At 42.3% G+C, this 23,418-nt stretch overlaps 1 protein-coding gene across 5 annotated transcripts in view; it reads right to left on the bottom strand.

Annotated features, from left to right (window-relative positions):
- Window positions 1–23,418, bottom strand: part of LOC146495183 (pleckstrin homology domain-containing family G member 4B-like) — a 45,981-nt gene that overhangs the window by 3,194 nt on the left and 19,369 nt on the right. For 2 of the 5 annotated variants that reach the window (XM_085145639.1, XM_085145638.1), the window contains exons 2-24: window positions 17,685–17,882; window positions 15,314–17,552; window positions 15,018–15,221; window positions 13,970–14,090; window positions 13,722–13,815; window positions 13,392–13,478; window positions 12,539–12,655; window positions 12,351–12,449; window positions 12,089–12,240; window positions 11,632–11,770; window positions 8,647–8,769; window positions 8,357–8,554; window positions 7,443–8,158; window positions 6,617–7,063; window positions 5,412–5,661; window positions 5,203–5,292; window positions 4,273–4,599; window positions 4,016–4,186; window positions 3,682–3,859; window positions 3,471–3,587; window positions 857–1,141; window positions 288–526; window positions 7–69 (exon numbers count right to left, since the gene is read on the bottom strand). In XM_085145639.1, the coding sequence (XP_085001765.1) occupies window positions 31–69; window positions 288–526; window positions 857–1,141; window positions 3,471–3,587; window positions 3,682–3,859; window positions 4,016–4,186; window positions 4,273–4,599; window positions 5,203–5,292; window positions 5,412–5,661; window positions 6,617–7,063; window positions 7,443–8,158; window positions 8,357–8,554; window positions 8,647–8,769; window positions 11,632–11,770; window positions 12,089–12,240; window positions 12,351–12,449; window positions 12,539–12,655; window positions 13,392–13,478; window positions 13,722–13,815; window positions 13,970–14,090; window positions 15,018–15,221; window positions 15,314–17,552; window positions 17,685–17,882 (6,630 nt within the window). In that variant the 3' untranslated portion in view covers window positions 7–30. Of the gene's footprint in view, window positions 1–6; window positions 70–287; window positions 527–856; window positions 1,142–3,347; window positions 3,588–3,681; window positions 3,860–4,015; window positions 4,187–4,272; window positions 4,600–5,202; window positions 5,293–5,411; window positions 5,662–6,616; window positions 7,064–7,442; window positions 8,159–8,356; window positions 8,555–8,646; window positions 8,770–11,631; window positions 11,771–12,088; window positions 12,241–12,350; window positions 12,450–12,538; window positions 12,656–13,391; window positions 13,479–13,721; window positions 13,816–13,969; window positions 14,091–15,017; window positions 15,222–15,313; window positions 17,553–17,684; window positions 17,883–23,418 lie in introns of those variants that run through there. The other 3 variants (XM_085145640.1, XM_085145642.1, XM_085145641.1) reach the window with 3 other exon arrangements.

The raw sequence follows: 23,418 nt of genomic DNA, 5'->3' as shown, positions 1-23,418 counted from the left end.
ACCTGCCTTTCTTCTGCTGGGGATTCAATATTAAACTTCTGTTGATTTTCCAATTATAAGTGCATCACCCTGCAAAACAAGGAACCACTCAAATATATTAGCATGTAATAAAAAAGTCAAAACATAACTGCATAACTTAAGTTCTTAATGACACTGAATCGTCATGTTGGAAAACTGCTGCATCAGACCTGCTAATGAACTGAGCCACAAAAACAACCCGAGAAGCGCTGAGACCAGAATTTTCCGCTCATTTACTAATTCACCAGGTTGCCTTGTTACACCTTCACCTGCACTTGAGAATTAGCCAGATGAGGAGGTTTGGGAGCTACACCTGGCTTCTTTCTGGTAGCTGTCGGTGAGCTGCTTCGCCTCAGGCTGGGTGTCCGACAGGTCTGTGGGTGGGTCTGTGAATTCTGAGATACACAGGAGGAGGAGTCCACTATTTCGCCACTGATGGCAGACAGACAGCTGTGCTCCGAGCTGCTGAAGAGATTCGTGCACTCCTCAGAAGACTCGGTGCTGTCCACTACAAGGAAAGAAAACAGTTTTTTTGACATCAAACTGATATAAGTTCACATTTCATAGTGATGTTCAAGAAAAAAAATAGAAACCTAGTAAAGATCGCACTGCAGTTTTTCACACTGCTGTGCCACTAGATTGGGCCAAATTAAAAAATAAACTTAAACCCTCCAGTGGTTTTAAATATAACTACTACTCTATGTTAGGATAATCACCATATGATTAGTTCTGATTTATCATTTAGTCTTTTACTGTTTGAATACTAGTAAGTTAAAAAGTCAGCAGCAAACAAACACGTCTCTCTATAGGGAACAAAAAAACCTTAAAATAAACTCACTCGGTGGATGGCGATCATTGCACTGTTCATAGTTAAGGTTCAGGTGATGTTGATGTAGGTGATGATTGTTGAGCTCATTGTCAGTCACAGCGTCAGGGGAGGAGCAGACAGCTGGATTGGCATCCGCGCCCTGTGACAGGTTCCCGGGATGTCCGGCAGGGGGCAGTGAGCCACGGCCGGATGAGGAAGACGATTGGCTGAGGGTGGTGGAGGTGGTGCTGCCGGAGCCAATGGAGTGAGGTCGGGGATAGTCTAAACCCCTGTGTGAACAACACGCCACAGGGACTGACGACATACATAAATATTAATGAGACAATAATGGGCTTGATTAGTGAGCAATGAGGACTGTTGAAGTACATGTACATGAAAAAGTATTCTCTCCGTAGCTGGATTAGTGGGCTTTACCAAATGTCAGGGCAATCAATAAAATCAGTGCTATAAAAATTTGTTTATAATAATAATGGATTGCATTTATATACCGCTTTTCGAGACCCTTAAAGCGCTTTATAACACGTTTAGTACAACAAAGACCAAACTGATGCACAGCCCCCATTTCCCAAAATTATCAGTGATGTGATAGAACAAGAAGAATGAAATGATATGCAATTGATTAAAAACAATTCATTAAAGAATTTTATAAAAATACAAAAAAGTAGTTTTTGAGAGTATTTCAGCGCTTCCTCAATTATAATTAGGGATGGGTACCTGACATAAACGGTAGTAACCAGACCGAAAAGCAGCGCACATTTTGGTGCTTTATTTCGGTGCTTTTTGTTCCTGAGAGGTCATACACTTTGGATTCCAGCCAATCATTTTACCTTTGCGAGCATAGTAGGCGGGCCCAGGTACGTACGTTCTTTTAGAGCAGAGCTACAGATTAAAAATGCCCAAGGCGAAGCGGTCAAAAGTCTGGCTGTACTTCACAGCAAAAGATGCAAACTCAGCAGCCTGCAACAAGTGCTTTAAGGTGATACTGTGCAAAGGAGGTAACACCTCGAATCTAAGCCGAGAAATGCACGTATTTGATAGCTTGCGGCGAGACCTCACACCGAGCTACTTGAAAGTGTTCTCTACTGCGGGTGTGGTGCCTCTTATCGGTCCCGGAGTTAGCAACATCCCCCAAAAACCCGAAGAGGAGAGTCCTGGCCCCTAGCCCTGCCAGTGTAGCAGAAATGATGACGGATGAGGATGGCAGCAGCAGCCGTTCTTCTCTGCGTGAGTAGCTTAATGTTGTTCGTGTGTAATTTGCGTTGAGTAGATTATTTTGACGTGCTCTTTGTAAGTGATACATGCACAGTGGAGGAAATAATCATTTGATCCACTACAAACCAGCCAGATTTGTGGTTCCCACAGATTACAATCAGTGTATTCATCAGTTAATTACAGATACTCCTGATCTCAAATTATTATGTGTATAAAGCTCTCCTCTCCACCACCATGGGCGAGACCAAAGAGCTGGCAAAGGACATCAGGGACAAGATTGCAGACCTGCTGGCTGGAATGGACTACAAGACAATCAACAAGAATCTTGGTGAGAAGATGACAACTGCTGGTGTGATTGTTTGGAAATGGAAGAAATACAAATGACAATCAGTTGCGCTTAGTCTGCAGCTCCATGCAGGACCTTGCTTCATTAGGTAGGAGTGATAATGAGAAAGGTGGTGGATTAGTCCAAACTACAATGGAGGATCTGAAGGCAGTTGGGCAGTACAAGCCCATTTTATCTAAATGATTCAATGGGCGTAAAATCTTTGACACACCCCATACCATACCCATACTGTCAGGCTAAAGAAGCACGTTAAGGTCGTGGAGTGGCCTAGCCAGTCTCCAGACCTCAGCCATATACAAAATCTGTTGACAGCCAAGAAAAATGAAGAATTAAGAGTTTCTGTAAAGAGGATTGGGCCAAAATCCTGATATGTGTGCAAACCTGGTGACCAACTACCATCTTACTGCTGTGGTTGCCAACAAAGGTTTCTCCAGCAAGTGCTAAAGCTTTGCTTGGGGATCAAATACTTATTTTATTCAATTACATGACATGAGACTGTTCACTTACAAATTCTTACAAATTCAGCAAGGGATCAATTAATTATTTCCCCCACTGTAAGTTAAAGTTTTTCAAATAACACGTAAAGTGCCTTTATTGTCACATTTAACTTAAATATGTTTCAGGACACAGCCCTTGATCAGATTTCATGTATCCAGGGGATCTTTACTAGTGTAAAGGTTCCAATTGGAATCTTTACTAGTGTAAAGATTCCAATTGGAATGTTACACTTTTTAGTGGTGTTACACCAATTGCAAGCATATCAGCTGTGGAAAAGGAATGATTTTTTTTTTTTGCAATGGATTATAGTGATTTTCAACTCAATTAATTCCTAACCATCCCCAGAGCCATGACACAATAATAATTACAACCTAATGTCAACCTCAAGCCTTTTGGGGGTTTAAATGGATGAATTAAATGTTAAACTTTTAAATAACTGAAAAAACTAAAACTATAGTACAAAGGGTGGAAATAACACCAAGACTGCAAGAGAACTCTGAATTGTTATGTTATATGTGATAGATGAAGTGGAATTTAGTTTAAAATGTTGTATGTGCAGCTCCTTACTTCTGTCGGTAACAACACAGCTGACAGCTCGGTCACAAATTGCAGCATCACTGGGTTGAATATCCATGAATGGCTTGCGGTCCATTCCCATGAATACCCTCTCCTGCATGCGCATTTCTGGAACAAAACGTAGATTCACAATATGTTTTTAAACCTGTGAAGCACCGTGCACTGGGTCAAATGCTAAATAAAGACAGTATGTTGTCACAACCTCTACTATGGGCAGCCTGATCCCAGAGTATCCTCTCCAGGTCTGTGGTCCAGGCTTTCTTCACCTCCATGCTTGAGGCTCTCAGAGTGTAGGTGTCCTCACTTTTTCTCCTCCGGAACCAGATCTCAAAACACAGAGCGCTCATAGCAGAGTTATGAGTCATCCCAATGTCATTTGTCTGAAGAAGAAAATAGAAAGAGATGTAGAAATTTCTCATCCTGGATGATTCAAGCAGCATTGACGTGTAATTCCTTGTAAATTGTGTTTTAAGGTTCAAAAAGGGTTGACTGTTTAGGTTCCAACAACCCTTTGATGAGCAAGGACATGTGCAGACCTTGAATGACTGCTTGTAGATGTACACGTCGTTTCCGATGTCCGTCTTCTTGGTCTTGCTGAAGAGAATCAGATCTTCAAAGAGGAAGAGGCGGCGGACACATTTCTTCTTCCTGAAGAAAACCGTGAACTCATCCTGGCGAATCAGCTGGCCTTGTTCTTTCAAATTCACCTGACAGAAAAAAAGGGGAAGCAACTGTCACTGTCATGCAACAACTGTGATTTAAGTTGACCCGGCCTCCCGTTTTAAAATCTTACATCACAATCCTGAATGGCATCCATGGTGAGTAAATCGTTGCCATGACGCATCTGAAATCGAATCAGATCTGCGGCAGCCTGGATCTCGGCCCTCTCCCGCTCCCTCTCACTGCTCGTCAGGTCAGGCACATACACAGCTGGGCCGGACACGCTTTGTGTGCATATATTAGAAGTGCACAGTGCATCCTGGATCATATCTTTTGGCCTGTATGAGCCAGCCAAAGCTAACATGTCCTGTAGCAGAAGGCTGTACTTGCTAATTCTCTGGATAGGGCGCAGAAGGTAGGATGAAAGGTCCATCATGTCTCCCAGCTCCTGCTGCTTCTTCTGTGAAGGAACAAAAAAGGTAGAGTGTAAGTCTAAAAAGTAAAAGCATGGCACGAACACTCCTACTGTAGCTGTTGGACAATGGTGGGAGCTGTTCTTATATACCTTGGAAGGGTGCATTATTAAACATACTGCTACCCCTAAGCTTCCTAGAAAATGCACTTATGGTACAAGTTTGAACATCCTAGGTGCCTAGATTCCTTCTTGAGTTACCGCAAACACCAGATTTTCAGAAAACTCTGAAACTTTCAAAAGCCCTGATCGTGAGATCGAGGTCACTCAGATTAGAATTTGTTTTTACCAGGTGCATCTATCGTATCGATTTGAAAATCCTACAGTGCATCATTCTCGATTTATCATGTTCACATAGTTGGGTCTCCACACCTCCCTTCCACCTGCCAGTAACGGGGTAAGGGGGTAACAACAATAGCCCATTTGCCCCTTCAGCTGAGGGGTAAAACGTTGTCTGTGGAATACTTTTAATCATTCAGCTCTTTTAGAGTTGTAAGTTAGAGTTATAATAAATACAGTAAATCTTGTTTACACCATTAAGTTAGAAAACTGCTTTAAAAGTTTTTCATTGACAGGAAGACGTAAATTAACCTTCAAGATGTCATGGCGACGGTGCAGGATCAGGGCATCTGATTGAGGTTTGTTCTTGCTGTACAAAGCATATAGACCGAAACTCTCACTCTGTGGAAAAATACAGTTTAATGTAAAGTGAATTTTTTTTTTCTGAGAAGAAGTAAAAACATTATGTAGAATAAATATTGTATAAAAAAGTATAACGCAGTCACAGAGTTGTTACTCACGTGTCTGAGAAAGCAGCGGGCCATCATCGCAGGCTCCCTTGGACAGGCCTCCAGCTCTGGCAGGAAATAGTGGCTGTGGAAATCATAAAGCTTCTCCAGGTTGCCAAAGATGACCCCTCGCTTGCCCCTGAGGTCCTGGGGGATGTCTAGTCTGTCCATTAGGGGGAGGTAGTGGGTGAGGATGTAGCCTAAGGAGCGGACGTACTCCCTCTCTGTGAACACCAACTCCTCCATGACACGCTGCAGCCTCCTGGTGACAGGAGGATATAATCATACAAAATATTCTAAACAAATGTTAACATCCTCAGGTAAAAAAAAAGTGCAGACATCTTCTGATAACTACAGTACTGTGTAAAAGTCTTTGGCTGGCCCTTATTTTTTAATATTTTCCTACAAATATAGGTAAAGGTGCAGCGGTTTATTGTAACGTGCAAACATAAATGGGAATACAGTATATAAGGCAAAATCTGTGTGTACACTTCTGAGGTTGAAAGGTTGAAAGTGTTTTCTTTTTTGGATGTTGGCTGCCTTTTGTTTTATTCTCTGTCAAGATGACCTCACACTGCTTCAATAATGTTGAGTTATCATAATGAACGATTGTGTACCAGTGTGTTAGTTATTAAAAAAATACAACAAACTTCTTTGAAGAAAAATACAAAGAAATGAGAGGTGGTCCAAGACTTTTTCACAGTACTGCACATTCTCTTTGTTACGCTTATCATCAGCTATCTTTCCCATTTCAGATAGATACATTATTATTTTGCTTCCGCCACGTATATACAAAGAAAAAAAAAAGCCAGCATTCGTGAATTATGGAAACAACCCGCTGGGCACAGATAAATATTTACACCACGAACCTACATTTTTTTCCCAACTTCTTCTGCATTGGGTTAAATGTAAATTTATTGCAAACAAAGTTTCTCAGCACAGTATTTAAGATATTCCAAATTTCCAGTGAGGTAATAGCAGCACTGATAGTCTGTGCTCAGTAAGCCCGTTCCATCAATCCATGACACAAAGATGGAAAAAAGAGAGGGAAAGTGAACAGACAGTACCTGTAGCTCTTCATTGCCAGCTTAGAGACAGAAAAGAGTGCATAAAAGACTCACACGAGCCACATAAGATGAGTCAAATTAAAGTTAATCATCAAATATTACTTATTCTCTATAAGCCATAATGATTTTACCCACACACAGAAGACTTACAGGGTGTGGCTGGCACTCCCATGTGGACTCTCTAAACAACAGGTCCCCTCATTCCTCCCAGTGGGCAGGCTGGAGTGTTTGCAGCATGAAGTCCCTTTACCCCCCACAGTCCCGTGGTCGCTCATGTAGGAGTCTTCTGAGCAGAAGCTCCCATGGCGGGAGATCTGAAACTTCTGAGCTTCTTGGAGGATTCGACAAGATGGCTGACCATGGTGGGAACAAGATGATGGGGTTCGAACTCGCTGCTCTGGAGGAGTAGATGATCCTGCTTTTGCCACTTGTGTGGTACATGAGTCCTGACTCGCTGACCTCACCCCAAAACCCCGTCCCCATGGAAACCATTGGCAGCCGACAGTGTGGGACTGAGACAGAGCGGCAGTGTCTCTCTCGCTCCTTGCTCTGCTTATTTGTCTCCTCCTCGCCTCTCTTTCTGTTCTCCTTTCTGACCTGTTTAAAAATGACACAGAGACACTGTTACTACTACTGTAGCTCGGCCATGCTACAGAAAACCAACTCAAAACTGCCTTTAAGGTTCTTAATCATCTTAACTGTTTATTTAGATTCATAAACCTTTATTTTTTAAGCCAGCGGAGATCCAAAACACTTTTTGTATTTTGTATTTTTTGTTTGAATTTTGTATACCATGACATAATGCACAGGGCATCTGCAATTACTATAATTGGATTATAATTATTATTACACAGAGAAATTCTCCCAAATATTACAAATATTATCTAACAGAAGAGTGTGAGACTTGCTTTGGAAATCAAAGGGAGTTAAATATTTAATAAGAGGGATGGATAGACAACCAAAGAAATTACTTTACCTATGAGGAGATTGTGGAGCGACCTTTGACCCCTGGTAAATCCCAGCCTCACTGTAATCCTCAGGTTTAACGATGATGTTGCAGCAGGCTACAGCTGTTGAATTAGCACAGTTGTTGCCCAGGATCGGTCTTCTCTTTCCTAAATCCACCGCTCCTGACACAATGCTTTCCCACTGCGGATGCCGAGGCCCAGGGGTTGATTGTACCACCAAATTATGGCTGCCGGTTGAAGCTGTCTGAACATTAGTGCTCACCACGTCAACAAAATGACCTTCACACCAGCTGCTAGAATCTGGTTGCTGGTGATAAACCTCATCCACATTCTGCATCCTCTCCTGAAGCTGTTGCCGGGCTTCCTGACTTCTCAGCCAGGCAAAGTTCCAGACACGCATCCCCCGGGAGCCCTGCAGGAAGCTGGCCTGTGCCTTTACCTCCTGGAATTTCTCCGGGCTGAACTGTTGGAACCTGTCATGGAAAGCCTGGAGGATGGAGCTGTCGGTGCATGAAGGGGAAACACCGGTGGTGGTTGGATGTGAGCCTTGCTCTGTATGGATGTCAAACTGACAAAGCGATGCAATGTTTGGACTAGAGTCTTGGTTTTGGAGCAGAGTGTCTCTTTGTTTAACCTGTGAGGCGCTTTCAAGGTCCTGCACTGCATGGATTCTGGACTGACACTGGTCCAGGTAATCAATGCATTCACTGGACAGTGCTGTAGCCTGTTTATAAAAGAAATGTCTATTTAAATAAAAGTAAATGCAAAAGACATCTTACTACTTTTTTTTAAGTAGTTCTAACCTAGAAAGTCAGATGTTAAAAAATGCAAAGTACAGGATAAGAAGCATGAAAGTTTGGGGTTCCCAAACAGGCAAAACATGCAGTATGAGAGCAACAAGCGACAAGTCTCAAATACAAACCTGCTCACAAAAATCGCACACGTTGACCATGATCTGCAGCTCTCTGCCACACGCTTCTGCTCGGCACAGGAAGTCCTCCAGGCCTGACTTGAAGGTACAGACAAAATCCCTGAACGCCTCAGTCTCTGGGTAGGAGATCCCTCTCTGCTGAAGCTGCTCGGCCTCTGACACCAAAGACATGCCGTGGTGCCGTCGGTCCTGCAGGGGGACAGAAAGAGAGACTCAGAGAGCTGCACAAACAAACACAAATACAGGGAGAGCGGCAATCACAAATAAAATCTTAGACTGACATTAGCTTCAATTAGGAAACCAGTGAAGCTGTTGAGGATCTGCTCCATTCTGTCTCCAGAGTCCTCCACTGACTCTGCCTCCAGCAAATGGTGCTCTCCCTCCTCATTAAACCACTGCTGAATCTACATAGGGGTGGAGACACAAAAGTTATGTATTTGGTAACGTAGCATATAAGAAAACTGAATATGTGCAGACTCCAGTGTGTGCATATGCATATTCAGGTGCAACTAAACTGAATGCGCTCCATTGTTCATTCACATTATAACAAAAAGAGAGCAGGAATAAAATATAAACTGTTTGCATATTATCTATAACATATATATATATATATATATATATATATATATATATATATATATATATATATATATATATATATATATATTAGGGGTGCAACGATACTCGTATCGATATCGAACCGTTCGATACAGTGCTTTCGGTTCGGTACGCATATGTATCGAACAATACAACATTTTTAATTTATTTTATCAACTTTCCTTCTGACGATGCTGTCTGTGTTGAGCGCTCAGTGGATCTGCGCTCGACAGTGCAGCCTAGGCGGAGTAGTCGAACACAGATTCACTGAGCACAGGGCAAGCTAGCGAGACAGAAGCTAGGCTAGTTGCAACATGGCAAATTGAACCTCCCCCACCCTCATTCAGATCTGGCGTTTGGAACTATTTTGGTTTTCATGTGACGTATGACCCTGAAGGTAAGCGCATCATGGACAAAAGTAAAACAGTATGTTGGATGTGCCAGCAATGCTCAATTGGTGGGAACTAGTGTGTTAGCGCAGTTAGCTCGTTAATGTGTTGACGTCTTCCAGCCCCACTCATGAGGCGATCCGCGGTAGCTCGTTAACGGAGATTTGCCGTGTTGTGACGTTAACGTCATTTCAGATTAACGCTGACAGCACTAGTGGGAACACAACCAATATGACTGCACATTTACTCCGACATCATCCTAGTGCAAAGACAAGTGGAAGCAGACAAAAACAAGCACGCATGCTACAAGCTTTACCGAGTCATTTAGACAGCCGTTAGCACATGATTCTCCTTATGGGGACCTGATATGTTTAATATGCTGCTGAGAATATAGCCCAGAAGAAGCGTATAGTATAGCTTTTATTTTGGAAAGAGACATTTCTCCATAATAAACTCTCTTTTCCAAAGATGAGTGATTCCTCAATCAGATACAGGGCTCGCAAAATCGCTAGCCCGACGTCCTGGGGCTTTTTTCCAGTCGGGCTACCAAAATCTATCTCTGCCCTGCCCGTCGGCCTATCGTAGGAAGGAAAAATATATGTCAATGCTTTTGCATTCTTTCGGAAATGTAGCTGGGTAATTATGTCATTGGCATCGGCCACTGTCAATATGTGACATACTGAAATCGCGTTTGAATTTGCGCTTGTTTTTTGCTTTCACTTTGCAATCGCGTGAACTGTGTATAGAGAGCGACAGTACTGATTGGTGAGTGATGATAATTTGCGCACCAATTCCTCTGACATCGTCTTATCAATCGTTAGCTTACTATGCAAACATGACAAGTGAAATCTCCCGCAGTTTAAACATGTGAGAGGTTGATCGCGCAGAGAATCGCTGAGCGTTATGTTAGTGCGTGTGTAAAAGCAGCAGGATATATATTTTAGTTCTGCTGAGCCAAATAAGACAGGTCAGGGTGAAGAAGTGACAAAACGGAAAAGTTATGAGAAATCAGACTATAAGGCAAAAAGAAAGTGCAGCTTTATGGTTTCATGGACAAAAGAATTTCTGTGGCTGCAATATGACGAGCTAAATAACCAGGGCTGCACATAAGTGGTCCGCAGGTGCGCATTCGCTGTCAAAATAAAAACCCGCACAAGATAAGAAGTTGCAACGCGTGTTTGCGTACATAAGATTTTCAGGAGGGGGACAGACATTTGTTTAGAACTCTTAAAGATGTCGAAGAAGCTCCTTTAAGCAATTACTGTGATGTTCCTCCACCTCCAAAGAAATGTCAGAAGGAGTCCGAACCACAAAAGAAGCACGTATTCTCGGAAAAGTGGTTGCAGGAGGTGAGCTGGCGTCAAACAAATGATGAACGCACAGAGATGTGGTGCAGAATGTGCCGTGAAAATTTAATAAATGACAAATTAATAAAAAGGCATGAACATTTTTTTTGTATCGAAAAAATATCGAACCGTGACACCAAAGTATCGAACCGAACCGTGAATTTTGTGTATCGTTGCACCCCTAATATATATATATATATATATATATATATATATATATATATATTTGCTATATATAGCAAATATATATATTTGCTATATATAGCAAATATATATATATATATATATATATATATATATATATATATATATATATTTGCTATATATAGCAAATATATATATTTGCTATATATAGCAAATATATATATTTGCTATATATAGCAAATATATATATGCTATATATATATATATGTTATAGATAATATGCAAACAGTTTATATTTTATTCCTGCTCTCTTTTTGTTATAATGTGAATGAACAACAAAAAAAAACCTAGACACTAAAACATTTTAATTAACTCAGTATATATATATATATATATAATATGTATGCATATATACATATTATATATACACGCTGAGGTGGATGACCAACTTTACACAACCTAGAGCATAAATAAGTTACCATCAGTGCCTGATTTAAATTTTTAATGCAGTGATATTAAAAGCCACAAACTAGAGGAAATCTTGCACAAGCCCTCGTTTTTTCTTTTAACACTATATTCTATATGATCAATTACAGTTAAATTATACTTTCAATTTATTTACACACAAAAATCCTGAAATTCTACACTTCAATACAGCCACCTAATTCCTCGCTGAATCAGTGGCCTTTTGTGACGTCAGGATCACAGGACCTACACCAACTTTAGTCTAAAAATACCTTTTCAAATAAGAAACCTTTAACCTTATTAAACAGAACATCAGTTAACGTACCTGTGTGAAGTGCCCCTCCATCTCTCTGAGTTGGAGCAGGTACTCCAGGTGCTCCAGCGACACGTTGGACCGCTGCACGAGGACGTGAGCCTGCTCCTCAACGTGGTTGTACAGACCTGTCACTGAGTCCACTGCATCACTGTATTGAGGAAAACGTAACATCAAAGGCTTCACAAAGAAGATGATAAAAGTAGTGAGTGTCATTTTAAACATTTCAGTGTACTCCAGCACCCCCACTGAAGATGAGATCACACTTTTAATGTAACTTACCTGAAAAGATAAACCTGTTGTTTCATATTCAATAAACGACGGCAAATGTGATGTTAAGATGACACTTTGCTATTCTAACACTTTTTCTGACACTTGTTGTTTCACAGCAAAACCTGAATCAGACTGTAGGACAACAGCTGGGATTTTCTACACTTGCAAACATAGCATTACGATGATTTGTGGTTACCTAAAGTCCTCACAGTGGGGGTATTTGAGGTCGCTCTGCTTCCTTAGCCTAGCCAGGATAGCTCCACCCTCTCTCTGCAGGCTGACCAATCGGCTGTCCTCCAGAACATCCCTCATCAGAGTCCTCTGGTCTATCATGCACTGCTGCACACCCTGTTACATAAAGACCAAACAAAAAAGTAGTTACTGAAGAGAAGGTAACCTCAATTTCCAAGGTCCAAATAACAAAATGAAAAATCAGTCAAAGCCAAGTGTTCGAGTACCTGTACAGTATCTGTCCTGCGGGGCTCCTCGAGCTTGCTGATGGCTCTCAGGAGCAGACTGGAGGCCACATGCAGATCGTAGACAAATGGGAAGAGTTTCTGCAGAATAAAAGATGTGGCTAAGCAGTGAAGACGCAGACAGGCATGGAAAAATGGAAACAGTTAATATCATAATGTGACGGCCTCACCTGATGTAGCTCCTTCCAGTCAACGTTACCATGAGACAGTGTCCCATCCAGGTGTGAACTCAGCTGACTCGCCTCCACCAGCTTCAGCAACGATTTAACTGATGACACTATATCAGTCTGTCAAATTACCAGGAACATATTTAAGTCATTACTCAGTATTTAACCACAGGAGATTGTTCACTTACCACCTTTAGCAGACACATTGTAGATTTTTATGTAATCTGGTTTATTAAATCTTTCAAATTCTACATTTTTTGCTTTAATTTTAACTAATTAGTGCACGGACAAAACTGGAACTTTGGACCTCTCGGTGTGTTTGCTGGTATTTGATTTAGATGATTGTCCTTACAAGATCAACAGCAGATTGTTTTGATCTATTTAGTTTTGTAATTAGTTCATCTTATACACCGCTGAATACAAAACACCTGATAAAGAAAACTATGATCATTATCTTTGATTAAAGACCTGTTCTTTCCTTCAACAGCTGATAGTCATGCAATATGACATATTTTACTCTCTTAGCAAAATATTTTAGCTGTTGCTAGTTGCAAACACGTATCCGAGATTAGATTTCATTCACAAAAGAAAGAAATGGTCTTCTGGGGAACAGGACTGTAAATGCAAAGAGTCTCAAGATGTAAGATATTTGCATGGCTAGACACACATGCTTTTGCACTCTTAGAAATAATGCATAATATTTACATATATGGCATGTAATACATACAGACAGATGTTCAGTGAGCTGGATTAGCATTTGTGCTGAGCTGATTCTGCCCCCTGGGCCTAATGTTTAACTCCCCTGCTTTACGAGGGCTTTCTGTTAAAAATGGATGTAAAGAGTGAAAAAGCTGACCTGTATCCCTGGACACCTTTCTGGTCTGAAGTTGTTCTCTTTGTCCACCAGCATAACCAAACTGCTCACTGCTTGAGGGCGCTGCTCCTGCAACGGTTTAACACTCCACTGAGCTAATCATGACAAATAAATCAACAGATGTATACTGAAAACTAATGTCATCTCTTGCTCTCTTGCAAGTAAGCAGGGTGCTGATGCATTTTAGGACTTGATCTTTCACCCAGTATTTATGATCTGCAAACAGGAGCACTCAGCCAGAGATTAACACATAAAATATCAATTACCTGTGATCAGCTGTAGCAAGCCGTGATAAGTTTGTTTGCTTCATACCTGAAGAGTCATCAATGCCTTATAGAGGTGCGGCTGAGGATTCGTTTTCCTCGCATCGAACACTAGTGTCATCCCACTGTCTCTGATTTCTGTCCTACAAAAACAAACATTCCAACTAGCACACAGTATTTCCACAAATAAAACAGAGACAACCACATAAATGAGAAAACTCCTGCTTTCCAGCAGGTCTGTGAATGTAGAGTGGGTCTATTTTAAGCTTTTGGTTGAATGATTTATTCATTTCTTACCTGGTAATAGAGTGGAAGTAGAGCAGCATCTGGAAGATCTCCTGGCTTGTTACAGCTGTTCGCCATCCCGGGTGGTCACCATACAGCTCAACTACTGCCCTGCCTGTCCTGTCTCTGCCGCCTGGAGGGGTAAGAGAAAGGAGAGATGAGGAGAAAAATAAAAATAAAATATGTTGCATACGCAGGAGGGTTTTCACAAACAAGCTGATATATTTTCAAAAGTTTGAAAGTGAGAAAAACTTAATAATACTGCAGCTGACAAAATAGTGAGGACCAAAGTCTAGAATAAGAGAGAAGCAAACAGATGGTTCAACGCTTTGTAGGTACAATGCGTAGTAGTGAAGGCTTCTATTAGGAGCAATTGGTTACGCAGCAGTGTTCATATTTAAGATTTCATCATTGCATAATGACCTCTAACTACAGGTCAGTGTAGTCGCCTGCTTCACATTTACACGAGGAGTCCAACAACACATTGCAGCAACCAAAGGCAAACAAACTAGACCCAAACAGGGTCATTCACATTTTCCTGTAGAATTCGCTTGGTTGAATTCTGAAACCACGCTGTTAGATGCCTCCAAGTTAAACACAACACTTTATAAGTGAATTTCACTGCAAATGTTGCAAAGCAAATGTTTTCTATGAGCGCAAAAACAATAAAATATTTATTTTCATAAATAAATAAAATCACAGACTCTCACACTGAAATAATGTCATATATTAGATAGGAGATGAGATTTTTATATTGATGCTTTACACTGCAGCTCTGAACCTTTCTAGACTTTATCCAACAGAGGTGCAGTCAGGTCATTAAGCAGTCTGATGTGTAACTGCACCCAACAGTCTAGTAAAGCCACAGCTAGTGGACTTCTGGTGTGCCACATACTGCATGCTGTACTCAGAGAGCATACTTGCATAAGGCCAGTGGAGTATTTCTTACAGTGGTATTTGTGAGAAAGAGCAACAATGTCCCAAGATGATTCTTCAATCAGTGCACATGGATTTTATTGGATAGCTTTTTATTTTATTTATTGTATATCAAATTGATTACCTGTAAGTGATGCTACTCCCAGATAGAGGGGGTGGGCTCCGGGGTCTGGAGATCCTAGAGGTAAGTGGTCAGGTCTAGGACGAGCGGAGGGAGGCCGGGAGGTCTTCTGTGTCCCTGCCACTAGAGGTGTATCTGTCTGTGATGGTTTCTGTGTTTGCTGGCTGTTCCTACTAGTTATGGAAGCGCTGCCAGGCTGATCACCATCTGAACAAAGTTTGAAAACAAAATAAAATGAACCTAACAACACCAAAACGACCGCAAAGACAACTACAGAGAAGAATGACTTAAGTGTGTACCTAGAACAGCCATCTTCCTCCTGTTGATCTTTGGTGAAACTAATCTGAAGGCGGTGCTGTTTTTACATTTAACCACATGCAGCTGGGGAATCTCTGCACAGGAGTTGGTATTTTCTTTCCTCCTGACATTTTTACCATCGACGATAACCAGTTCACACTTCTCTGAGGTGTCCACAACAGCAGTGGAGAGGGATGAACACCTTTTATCCGATGTGCATACTTGTCTGTTTTGTGATGCTGTGAAAGTGCTCCCCGCAGAACTTGTTCTGTTTGGCAGCTGCTCGCAGGGTTTGAGGGTCACGTGCTTCCCAGAAATTTCATTCGAACTAAATAGTAATCCGTGGTGTTTGGTAGAGACACGTGACTGTCCAGTACCATTTGAGCTCGACTGAGCTTTAGCGTTGGTCATCTGCGTTTCTACTGTTGAATTTGTTCCATTCACATTGTGTGTGCTGCCATAGGCAGAGATTACATCCAGTGGCTCCCTAAATGGCACTGTGGTCCTATCATATGTCTGCTCTGGTAGCTCACCAAAGTGACAAGTATTTATTCCCCTGTTATCCATACAGGGGGTGATGTTTGTATCTCCTGGTTTCCAATACGGAGCTGTGTCATATTCTCCCGACTCCTTACAAACAGCTTCAGGACGGTGGTTTTGCATCCCAGAGTCACCATACATTCTTTGAACATTAAAACGCAGATCCCTTGTTTCAGTCTCAAGTGGCCCCTGTCTGTTATTACACAGTGAGAAATCACCATCCTCCTCCACCACAGCTAACGCAGCTCCCTTCTCTTTCTCCTTTCCAAAGGTGACGGGATTTTGCAGAGCAGCCTGGTAGGACTCCCTGTATCGACACCTCAGCTCCTGAGCCCTGGAAACCTTCCCGCCCTGTTTTCTTCTCATGCATGGAGTACAGGGTTTCTCTGAGAAATGCACAGTCCGGATACACTCAGAGGGATCAGTGAAGTCAGAGTGAGGGTGGTGAGGCTGGGAATGACTGAAAGTGGATAAAGGTCCTTTTTCTGCAGACTCGTTGGGTCTATGATGACTTTGCGTTTGAGGTTTTGCAGGTAACTGCACTGGTGCTTGGCACTGTGTGGGAGGTGGCATCCGTGTTGCCGTCTGCCCTTGTGTTTGCCTGTGTGAATCCTGTGGCTGGATTTGTGCAGGTCTCTGCGGATATCTCTGCATTTGTCCCTGAATTTGTGCATGTGGTTGGATTTGTGCCTCTGATTTTTGTTTTTCTTCTTTAATTGACTGAGCTCTACCGAAAAGCACAGTGGCTTGAAGGATATCAATATATTCCCCTTCTGCGCCAACAATGGGTGCTGGCTCACCTCTACTGGTATCTTGAAGGTTTCTATCTTTACCTTTATCTTGCGCTGTGATTTCAGCACCCTTATCTTGACCTTTGCATACAATTAGATCAGTATTCGTAGGGGTCCACGTATCTGAAACAGTGCTTGGTCTTGTGCTTGTACCTTTCCCAGTAAAGCGGCTATCCCACATGTTAGTGGACACCCAACCTAAAGGCTTAGGCTCTGATTCAGTCTCTGTAACTCTGATCAGCCTTGACGAAGAAGCAGCACTAACATCAACCAAGCAAAGCGACACAGCAATACCGTGCTTTGCTGGACATATTCTGGTCTCCACGGAGAAGGCAGAGGGATGTGAAGAAGATGTTAAAACTGAATTTTGAATGGTTAGAGGAAGCGGTTTGAGTGCAGATTCCTTTGAAGGAATAAGTGGTAAAGATTGATTAGATGAAGAATTAGGAAGAGGTGAAAGGAGAGGATGCGGAGATGGCAAAGGAGGATATGAGCGAGGAGCAGAGGCCATACTACTCCTAGCACTGTGTGGCCTGTCTGCAAATTCAGGCACGGCCACCCGTTCCCATGGTAAGCTCACCACGCCCTGCTCTGTGGCAAGCAGGCATCGGCTGAGAGGCGTTCCCTGGCGGCCGTTGTTGAGCTCATCTAACCAGTCGAGGCTGAATATGCAAGGATAGGAAGTTTCAGGGATTGGGGTTTCCTCTACTACTTCCTCCAATAAGTCCTCGTCTTCCAGGAGGCTGCAAACCACGATGCGAGCTGATTGGTCACAGAATGGTGCCACCTGGAGATAAAAATCACCCGGCTGAAGTAGCACTGGGTCGATGGGAGCAAGATGGACGACAACTTGGTCACATAAGCACAGAGGCCAGCCTTCATAGACGAAAAGAACACCAGAGTATGGAGCCTAAAGGGGACAGGACATGGGCAACAGAAAGAAGTGTACTCAGTATTCTGCTCTATATTAACAAAAGTGCTGAATGGACATAAAAGTCTCTTTAGCTTAGCATCCCACTGGAGTTTACAAACAATGACTTACACATGCAGCCTGCTGCACGGTGTCTAAGATGTGCTTGGCTGGGACCAGAAAGTCCAGCAAGCACCGCAGGGCGTCTCCCTGATAATGACTGTCGATGACTTGGAAGAGCTGGCTGAGAAGCGTGGGGGCGGTGGCCTCAAAGGGCGGGAACAGCACAGACAGAAGGTTTTGGATGGATCCCTCGAGAGAATCAAAGTTCTGGAAACATAAGAGAGAGCAGAAAGCTACAGATGTTACTTAGCAACAAGTTTTTGAAACTTCATACCACTGATTTCCCGAATTACATCATGATGTCAGTGACAAAAATAATAATCAAACACCGCCAACATTTTTACATATATTCATTCAGCTGCTTAGAAGTTGAACCTTAGTGCAGGCAATCAATATTTCATTCTCAATTTAAAAATTTAATTTAAAACTTTTATCATCTGAAATCATATTTAGACTAAATCTGTGCTAGCCAGTATTTCTAACCTTTGAGATGCTGGGATTCTTGCTTGATAACTGATTAATAAAATATTCTGACAGTCAACTGATCAATTTATCAGGTATCGAAACTGTGACTTCACGTTAACCGCATAAAATATTTACTTAGTGCAGTGCAAAGTAATACTAAACAGCAGTAAAGCAGAAGTCAGCTGTTGTCCACAGTAAATTACAGAGGCCTTGTCCTCATGCTCACAGAACAGCTTCACAAACACACAAACGCCTCAGGCTCATCAATGAATATCGAGGCAGCCGGCCTGACAGCAAACATCCAGGCAAACATAGTGTGTGATGCCTGGTCCCGAGGTTCACAGGCCTCCTGGTTTATAGTTTCACATTCCCTTTGACCTGAACTCATGGCCCACTACCCACTTTTAGGCCCTTCTTTATTTAGACCAGCAAAGGCCACAGCACCAGACCTCTGGGGTTCACATACAGTATATGCACGTACACGGGGGGTATATGGCTTAGAAGAAAAGTGATGTGTGAATCTCCATGCAGAAGTTGGATCTTATTACAGCTGGATAGAGTGAGCATAGTTGTTTTGCCAGAAAGAAATAAGCACATTTTCATACATGCCAAACCAGAATGTAAAAGTCACTGTCCACTGCATATTTTCATTAAGATTAAGTACCTCTCAGCTCAAAGATTCAAAGCTGGAGTGACAGACATGGATAAGCAGAGATGGAGACATAGACGTGTTTTGGTGTGATGAATTAGCGCCTCTGACACTGATACTTGCTCGCTGTCTCGTGTTCAAACCAATTCAGTTCAGCTGTATTTTTATATAGTGACAAATCATAACAACGGTGGCCTCAAGGTCCTTTAAGTTGTAAAGTAAAGACCCTACAATAATACAGAAAATCCCCCCAAAATTAGATGACCTACCATGAGGAAGCACATAACAACAGTGGGAAGGAAAATCTCCCTTTTAACAGGAAGAAACCTCCACCAGAATGAGGCTCGGGAATTGGCCACCATGTAAATGAGAACAGGCAAGAGATATCATGTGTTCTGTATCTTTTTCTTGCCATTTCTATGAAGGGCTGTGCAGCACTTTTGATCTTCATTAAGCAGTTTAACGCATTCATATTTGCATTTTCTCAAAAGTGACTTTTTCAGTTCTATGCATAATGTGCCTAAAGGTTTCATCTTATTTTATTTGTTTTGCTGCTGCCTGTTCTCATTTACCATGTGGCCATCTACCCTCTTCATCTCATCCCCTTACATTATCATCCAAGGAACGCTGGAATCTCCACCAGTCCATAGCGCCTACAGCTTCAGAAACAACACTGTGACTCAGAGCTGTTTAGTCAGCTTTGACACATCCTGCTGGGATACAACACAACAATGGCTACTGGGGTAAAAAGAAAGAAAAGGATAAGGGGGGTGTTTAAAAAAAGTGGTGGTGGGTGCTAAATGAGAGAAGGATATGGATGGGTACAGACTGAAGCTCTTTATGAAGTGTAAGCAAATTCAGCTCATAGCACATACATTTTAAATGAAGGGTCTTCCTGTCTTAATCACCAAGAAAAGCACACCAGCTTCATCAACTCTTAAATGATGCCAGTGAAAGGGTGTGCTGGTGTGGAGGTTGTTACGGATTCAAATATTGAGGAGGGATACAGGAGGAAAACCCAAAATAACCACACTGGTCCGGCCGGGTCAAGTCAAACGATGATTTAATGAACACACGCGTGGGAGATGGACACCATACATCAGACAGCATCAGATCTCAATACAAACTCCACACACTCATTGTTTTATGAAAATCAGGGTATTAGAACGCCCCCTCATGCGTACAGATAATACAATACAGTCAATATTGACAACTTTAGACACATCAAGAAAAACATTCTCTTCGTCTCGAGGACAGACACTGGCTCCAGCGCCTCTCCTCGGAGCCAACTGTCCCCTACGGAGACACAACATTACAGCTGCAAGGTTTTCCAAATGATCAAGTTGACCTGTATATTACGCTGAGTCAGGGATACAATATTAACTGCATGTTGGTTTAATGAACTACCATTACTTAAAAACTTAATAAATTGATTGATTGAATCTTTATTTTGAACATGTTAAAAAAGTACATCAACATAGAATCAAAAGAGACAAATAAACAAAGCAAAGTTTAGTTAAAAAGATATAACTGAATAAAAATCACAAAGAATCACATAATATCAGTGTTATGTAAGCGCGTGCAACCTCCTGGGCCCAAAGTCATCCCACACCATGGATCAGCCAGTCATAGCGCTGACTGAAGTTTTTGACCTTTATTAACTCGGGCACAACTCTATAATAAGCAACAAACTGCCATATGTGTAAGGTGATCATGTTTACACCTGCAAAGAGAGATCATATAATTATTCTGACACCTGTAAATAAAAGATTAACACCAGGTTATAACAATCACTGTAATTCAAAGGTTAAATGTAATGTCAATAACTTCAATCAATGTTTAATGCAATGGTTATTAAATGATTCTGATATAATGATGATGATTCTGCTAAAAATGAAATAAAACACCCCTTTTCACCCGACAATTCCCTCTGTTGACCTCTAGGAGAATCCAGAGGTCACAACACCAAATGTTATATCAATTCTTGATCTACACAGCCTGTTCTACGTGCATCAGTGGCATCATGGACATGGGAGTCACAACTCCAGGGTCCACTGCCCTTGTGATCACTTTCTCCAACAATGCTCTGGCACAAGGAATAAAACAACACCCACAAATAACAAAAATACCCACCGAAATAGACAAAGTAAGCATGACCGAAAGCACAAGCCCTTTCCACCGTCCGAACACCGAGTCCATCCAGCCCTCCAGCGGATTGTCAACTCCTGAGTGATCATGCATCGTTTCAGACAGGCTCTTTAAGCCCTCAAGAGCCCGAGTCACTGAGCCGTCCGGAGCGGTGTTGTTTGGAATGAAGGTGCAGCACTGATCTCCAAACATGGCACAAACGCCCCCTTTTTCTGCTAATAGCATATCAAGGGCCATCCTATTTTGCACACCCATTAATGAGGTGGGACCCACCTGCTCCGCTAACCCCTCCATCCCGTCTCTGGTCAGGTTAGAGAGTCTCAGCACATTATAATGAACATAATTAATCCTATCTACGTTCTTGTTTGGGGTCACTGGAAAGAAAGCAGAGATTATTGGAAGATTTTCAAAACCGGCTGCTATTTGATCAGCAAGTTTATATTCACTTGGAACCCCCCTGGGCACTCCAATGGAGTCGATCCAGGTTGGTGAATTCATTCTAGGGTCATAAACATGTGTTCCATCAATTTGTGTTTTTAGCAAAATGTGTCTCTTTCGTCTGGCTGCCAATGTGCGTGTGTTGCGCTGTGGGGTCGCTTTTACCTGATTTCCAATTAGCATAAGTGGCGCTCCTAGTCTCACCATCGCGCACGTCCCCACGCTTCCCAGAGGAACACGAACCAAAAGAGTCTTATGGCCGCAATAATAATACAGCCCGCTTCTGGCCCAGGTTCCAATCAATGTAGTCGCATCACTTACATTATTTGTGGTCCTCCCCAGGTGTGTAACAGAACACCAACTGGGATCAATTTCTCCCAAATTATACTTTACTTTATCGGTGGAGAACTTAAAACACGTATAATTATCCTTTCTAGGCATAAACGGTCCTACTTGGGTGTATTTGTGGATAGGGGGAAATAAACTGGACAAAACAGTGCAATTCCCACTATTCACCACTTCTCTCGTCATTCGCAACATGCAATTATAGCCCCACTGATCCTCTGGATGCAGTGGCGCCGGCTCTGTGAACAAACGCGGTCTAGCGGAAGCACAAGCTACACAATTAGACAATTTTTGTTCTCTCGCATTTTGAGCCATCCAGTCCAGCCAGATGTTGCTGTCACTGAACCCGGTGGCGCGTTCAATCAAATCTCGAGGTTTTAATGTGCTGTAGTCCACCGACAGGACCCGTCTACCGTTTGGTTCCTGTTCCTCTGGCACCGCCTCCGACGACCCGCTTCCTTTTTGGCCTGTAAAAGAAGTAACAGAGTTGATTGGATTGAAAGTCACGTGTGTTTCTGTTTCTTTTCTAACTGACTGTACTATGTTATGTTTTCCTAAGAAATTAACTTTAATTAATCTTTTTGGATCAGTTCCTGCAGTTTCCACACCCACAACTAAATATACAGGTTTTTCCCGCTGCCAATTCCCCAATGACAAAGTTAACAGATTTTTAGATGGACTGTAATCCCTTTGAAGTTTAAGCTCATGTCCTGGTCCTAATTCTGACGGTTCCCAATTTTCCCCAGTATAACCCTTTACCTGATTCCAATTCCTACACCACCCGTCATAAGGCCGATTTCCCCTTTCGCAGTGTGTACTCACTGAGTAATCCCAGCAGATCCACACATTGTATCCTCGCCAATTGCCGCTCGCGCCCTTACAGTTAAAAACATCACACAAATCAAACGTAAAAGAGGTTGTGGAGCCGTTAACATAATCTAATTCTAAACCACCATAAGTGCTGAGACACTCATCCTTTTTACCAGAGATTTCGCGCTTCATTCTCGCCCGCGACTTGAGTTCACTGAGTGGTATATCGAGTGGGGCTGGGCTGGAATGACCTCCGTGCTCAGACAGTCTGCGTGGGCCGGTCTGCAACAAATAAACCAAAAAACATATAGCGGTGATTAATAACATAATTAACATCAAACGAAGTAACATTTTGTTAATTTTTGTAACTTCTCTCTCATCACAGGTTTCTGATTGTTGTAATGGCATTGTATCATGTATGACTTGTTTTTTGTTATTTTTGTCTTTTTTTTTTTTTTTTTTTTTTTTTTTTACATACAAGTTCAAAACTCTTCTTATCAAAGCCTTTATGTGAAATCTTCAATTTGATACCGCTCCCTTTTGCTGTCGCGGTGACTTCCTCCTAAGCTGGTCTTCGTTCTTCGGCCTCCCAGATAGACTACCGGTCGGCCCGTTGCACAGGTGTGAGGGTTTATTCTGCCTCTGTTTTTCACCTGTGTTGGGTGGAGTTGCAATTTTTTCCACCCAGCTGTCGTGTGCCGGTGCACACTGCGACCAGTGGTACCAGTTGTCGCCTTTCCCTTTCAGTTGAACCGCTTTCGCCGTCCGGGCAAACACCTCGTATGGACCAGTCCAACGAGGTTCCTTCCACTTGCGTTTGATGACCTTCAGCCACACTACTCTCGCGTCTGGGACCTCTCCTTCTCCTGGGGGTTTTTCACAAGCCAC

This window comes from Neolamprologus multifasciatus, chromosome 20 (assembly GCF_963576455.1).
Source record: "Neolamprologus multifasciatus chromosome 20, fNeoMul1.2, whole genome shotgun sequence".
In the NCBI taxonomy this organism is placed as follows: Eukaryota; Metazoa; Chordata; class Actinopteri; order Cichliformes; family Cichlidae; genus Neolamprologus; species Neolamprologus multifasciatus.
Note: the sequence above shows the minus strand (reverse complement) of the source record. Positions and strands in the feature narration are given on the sequence as shown.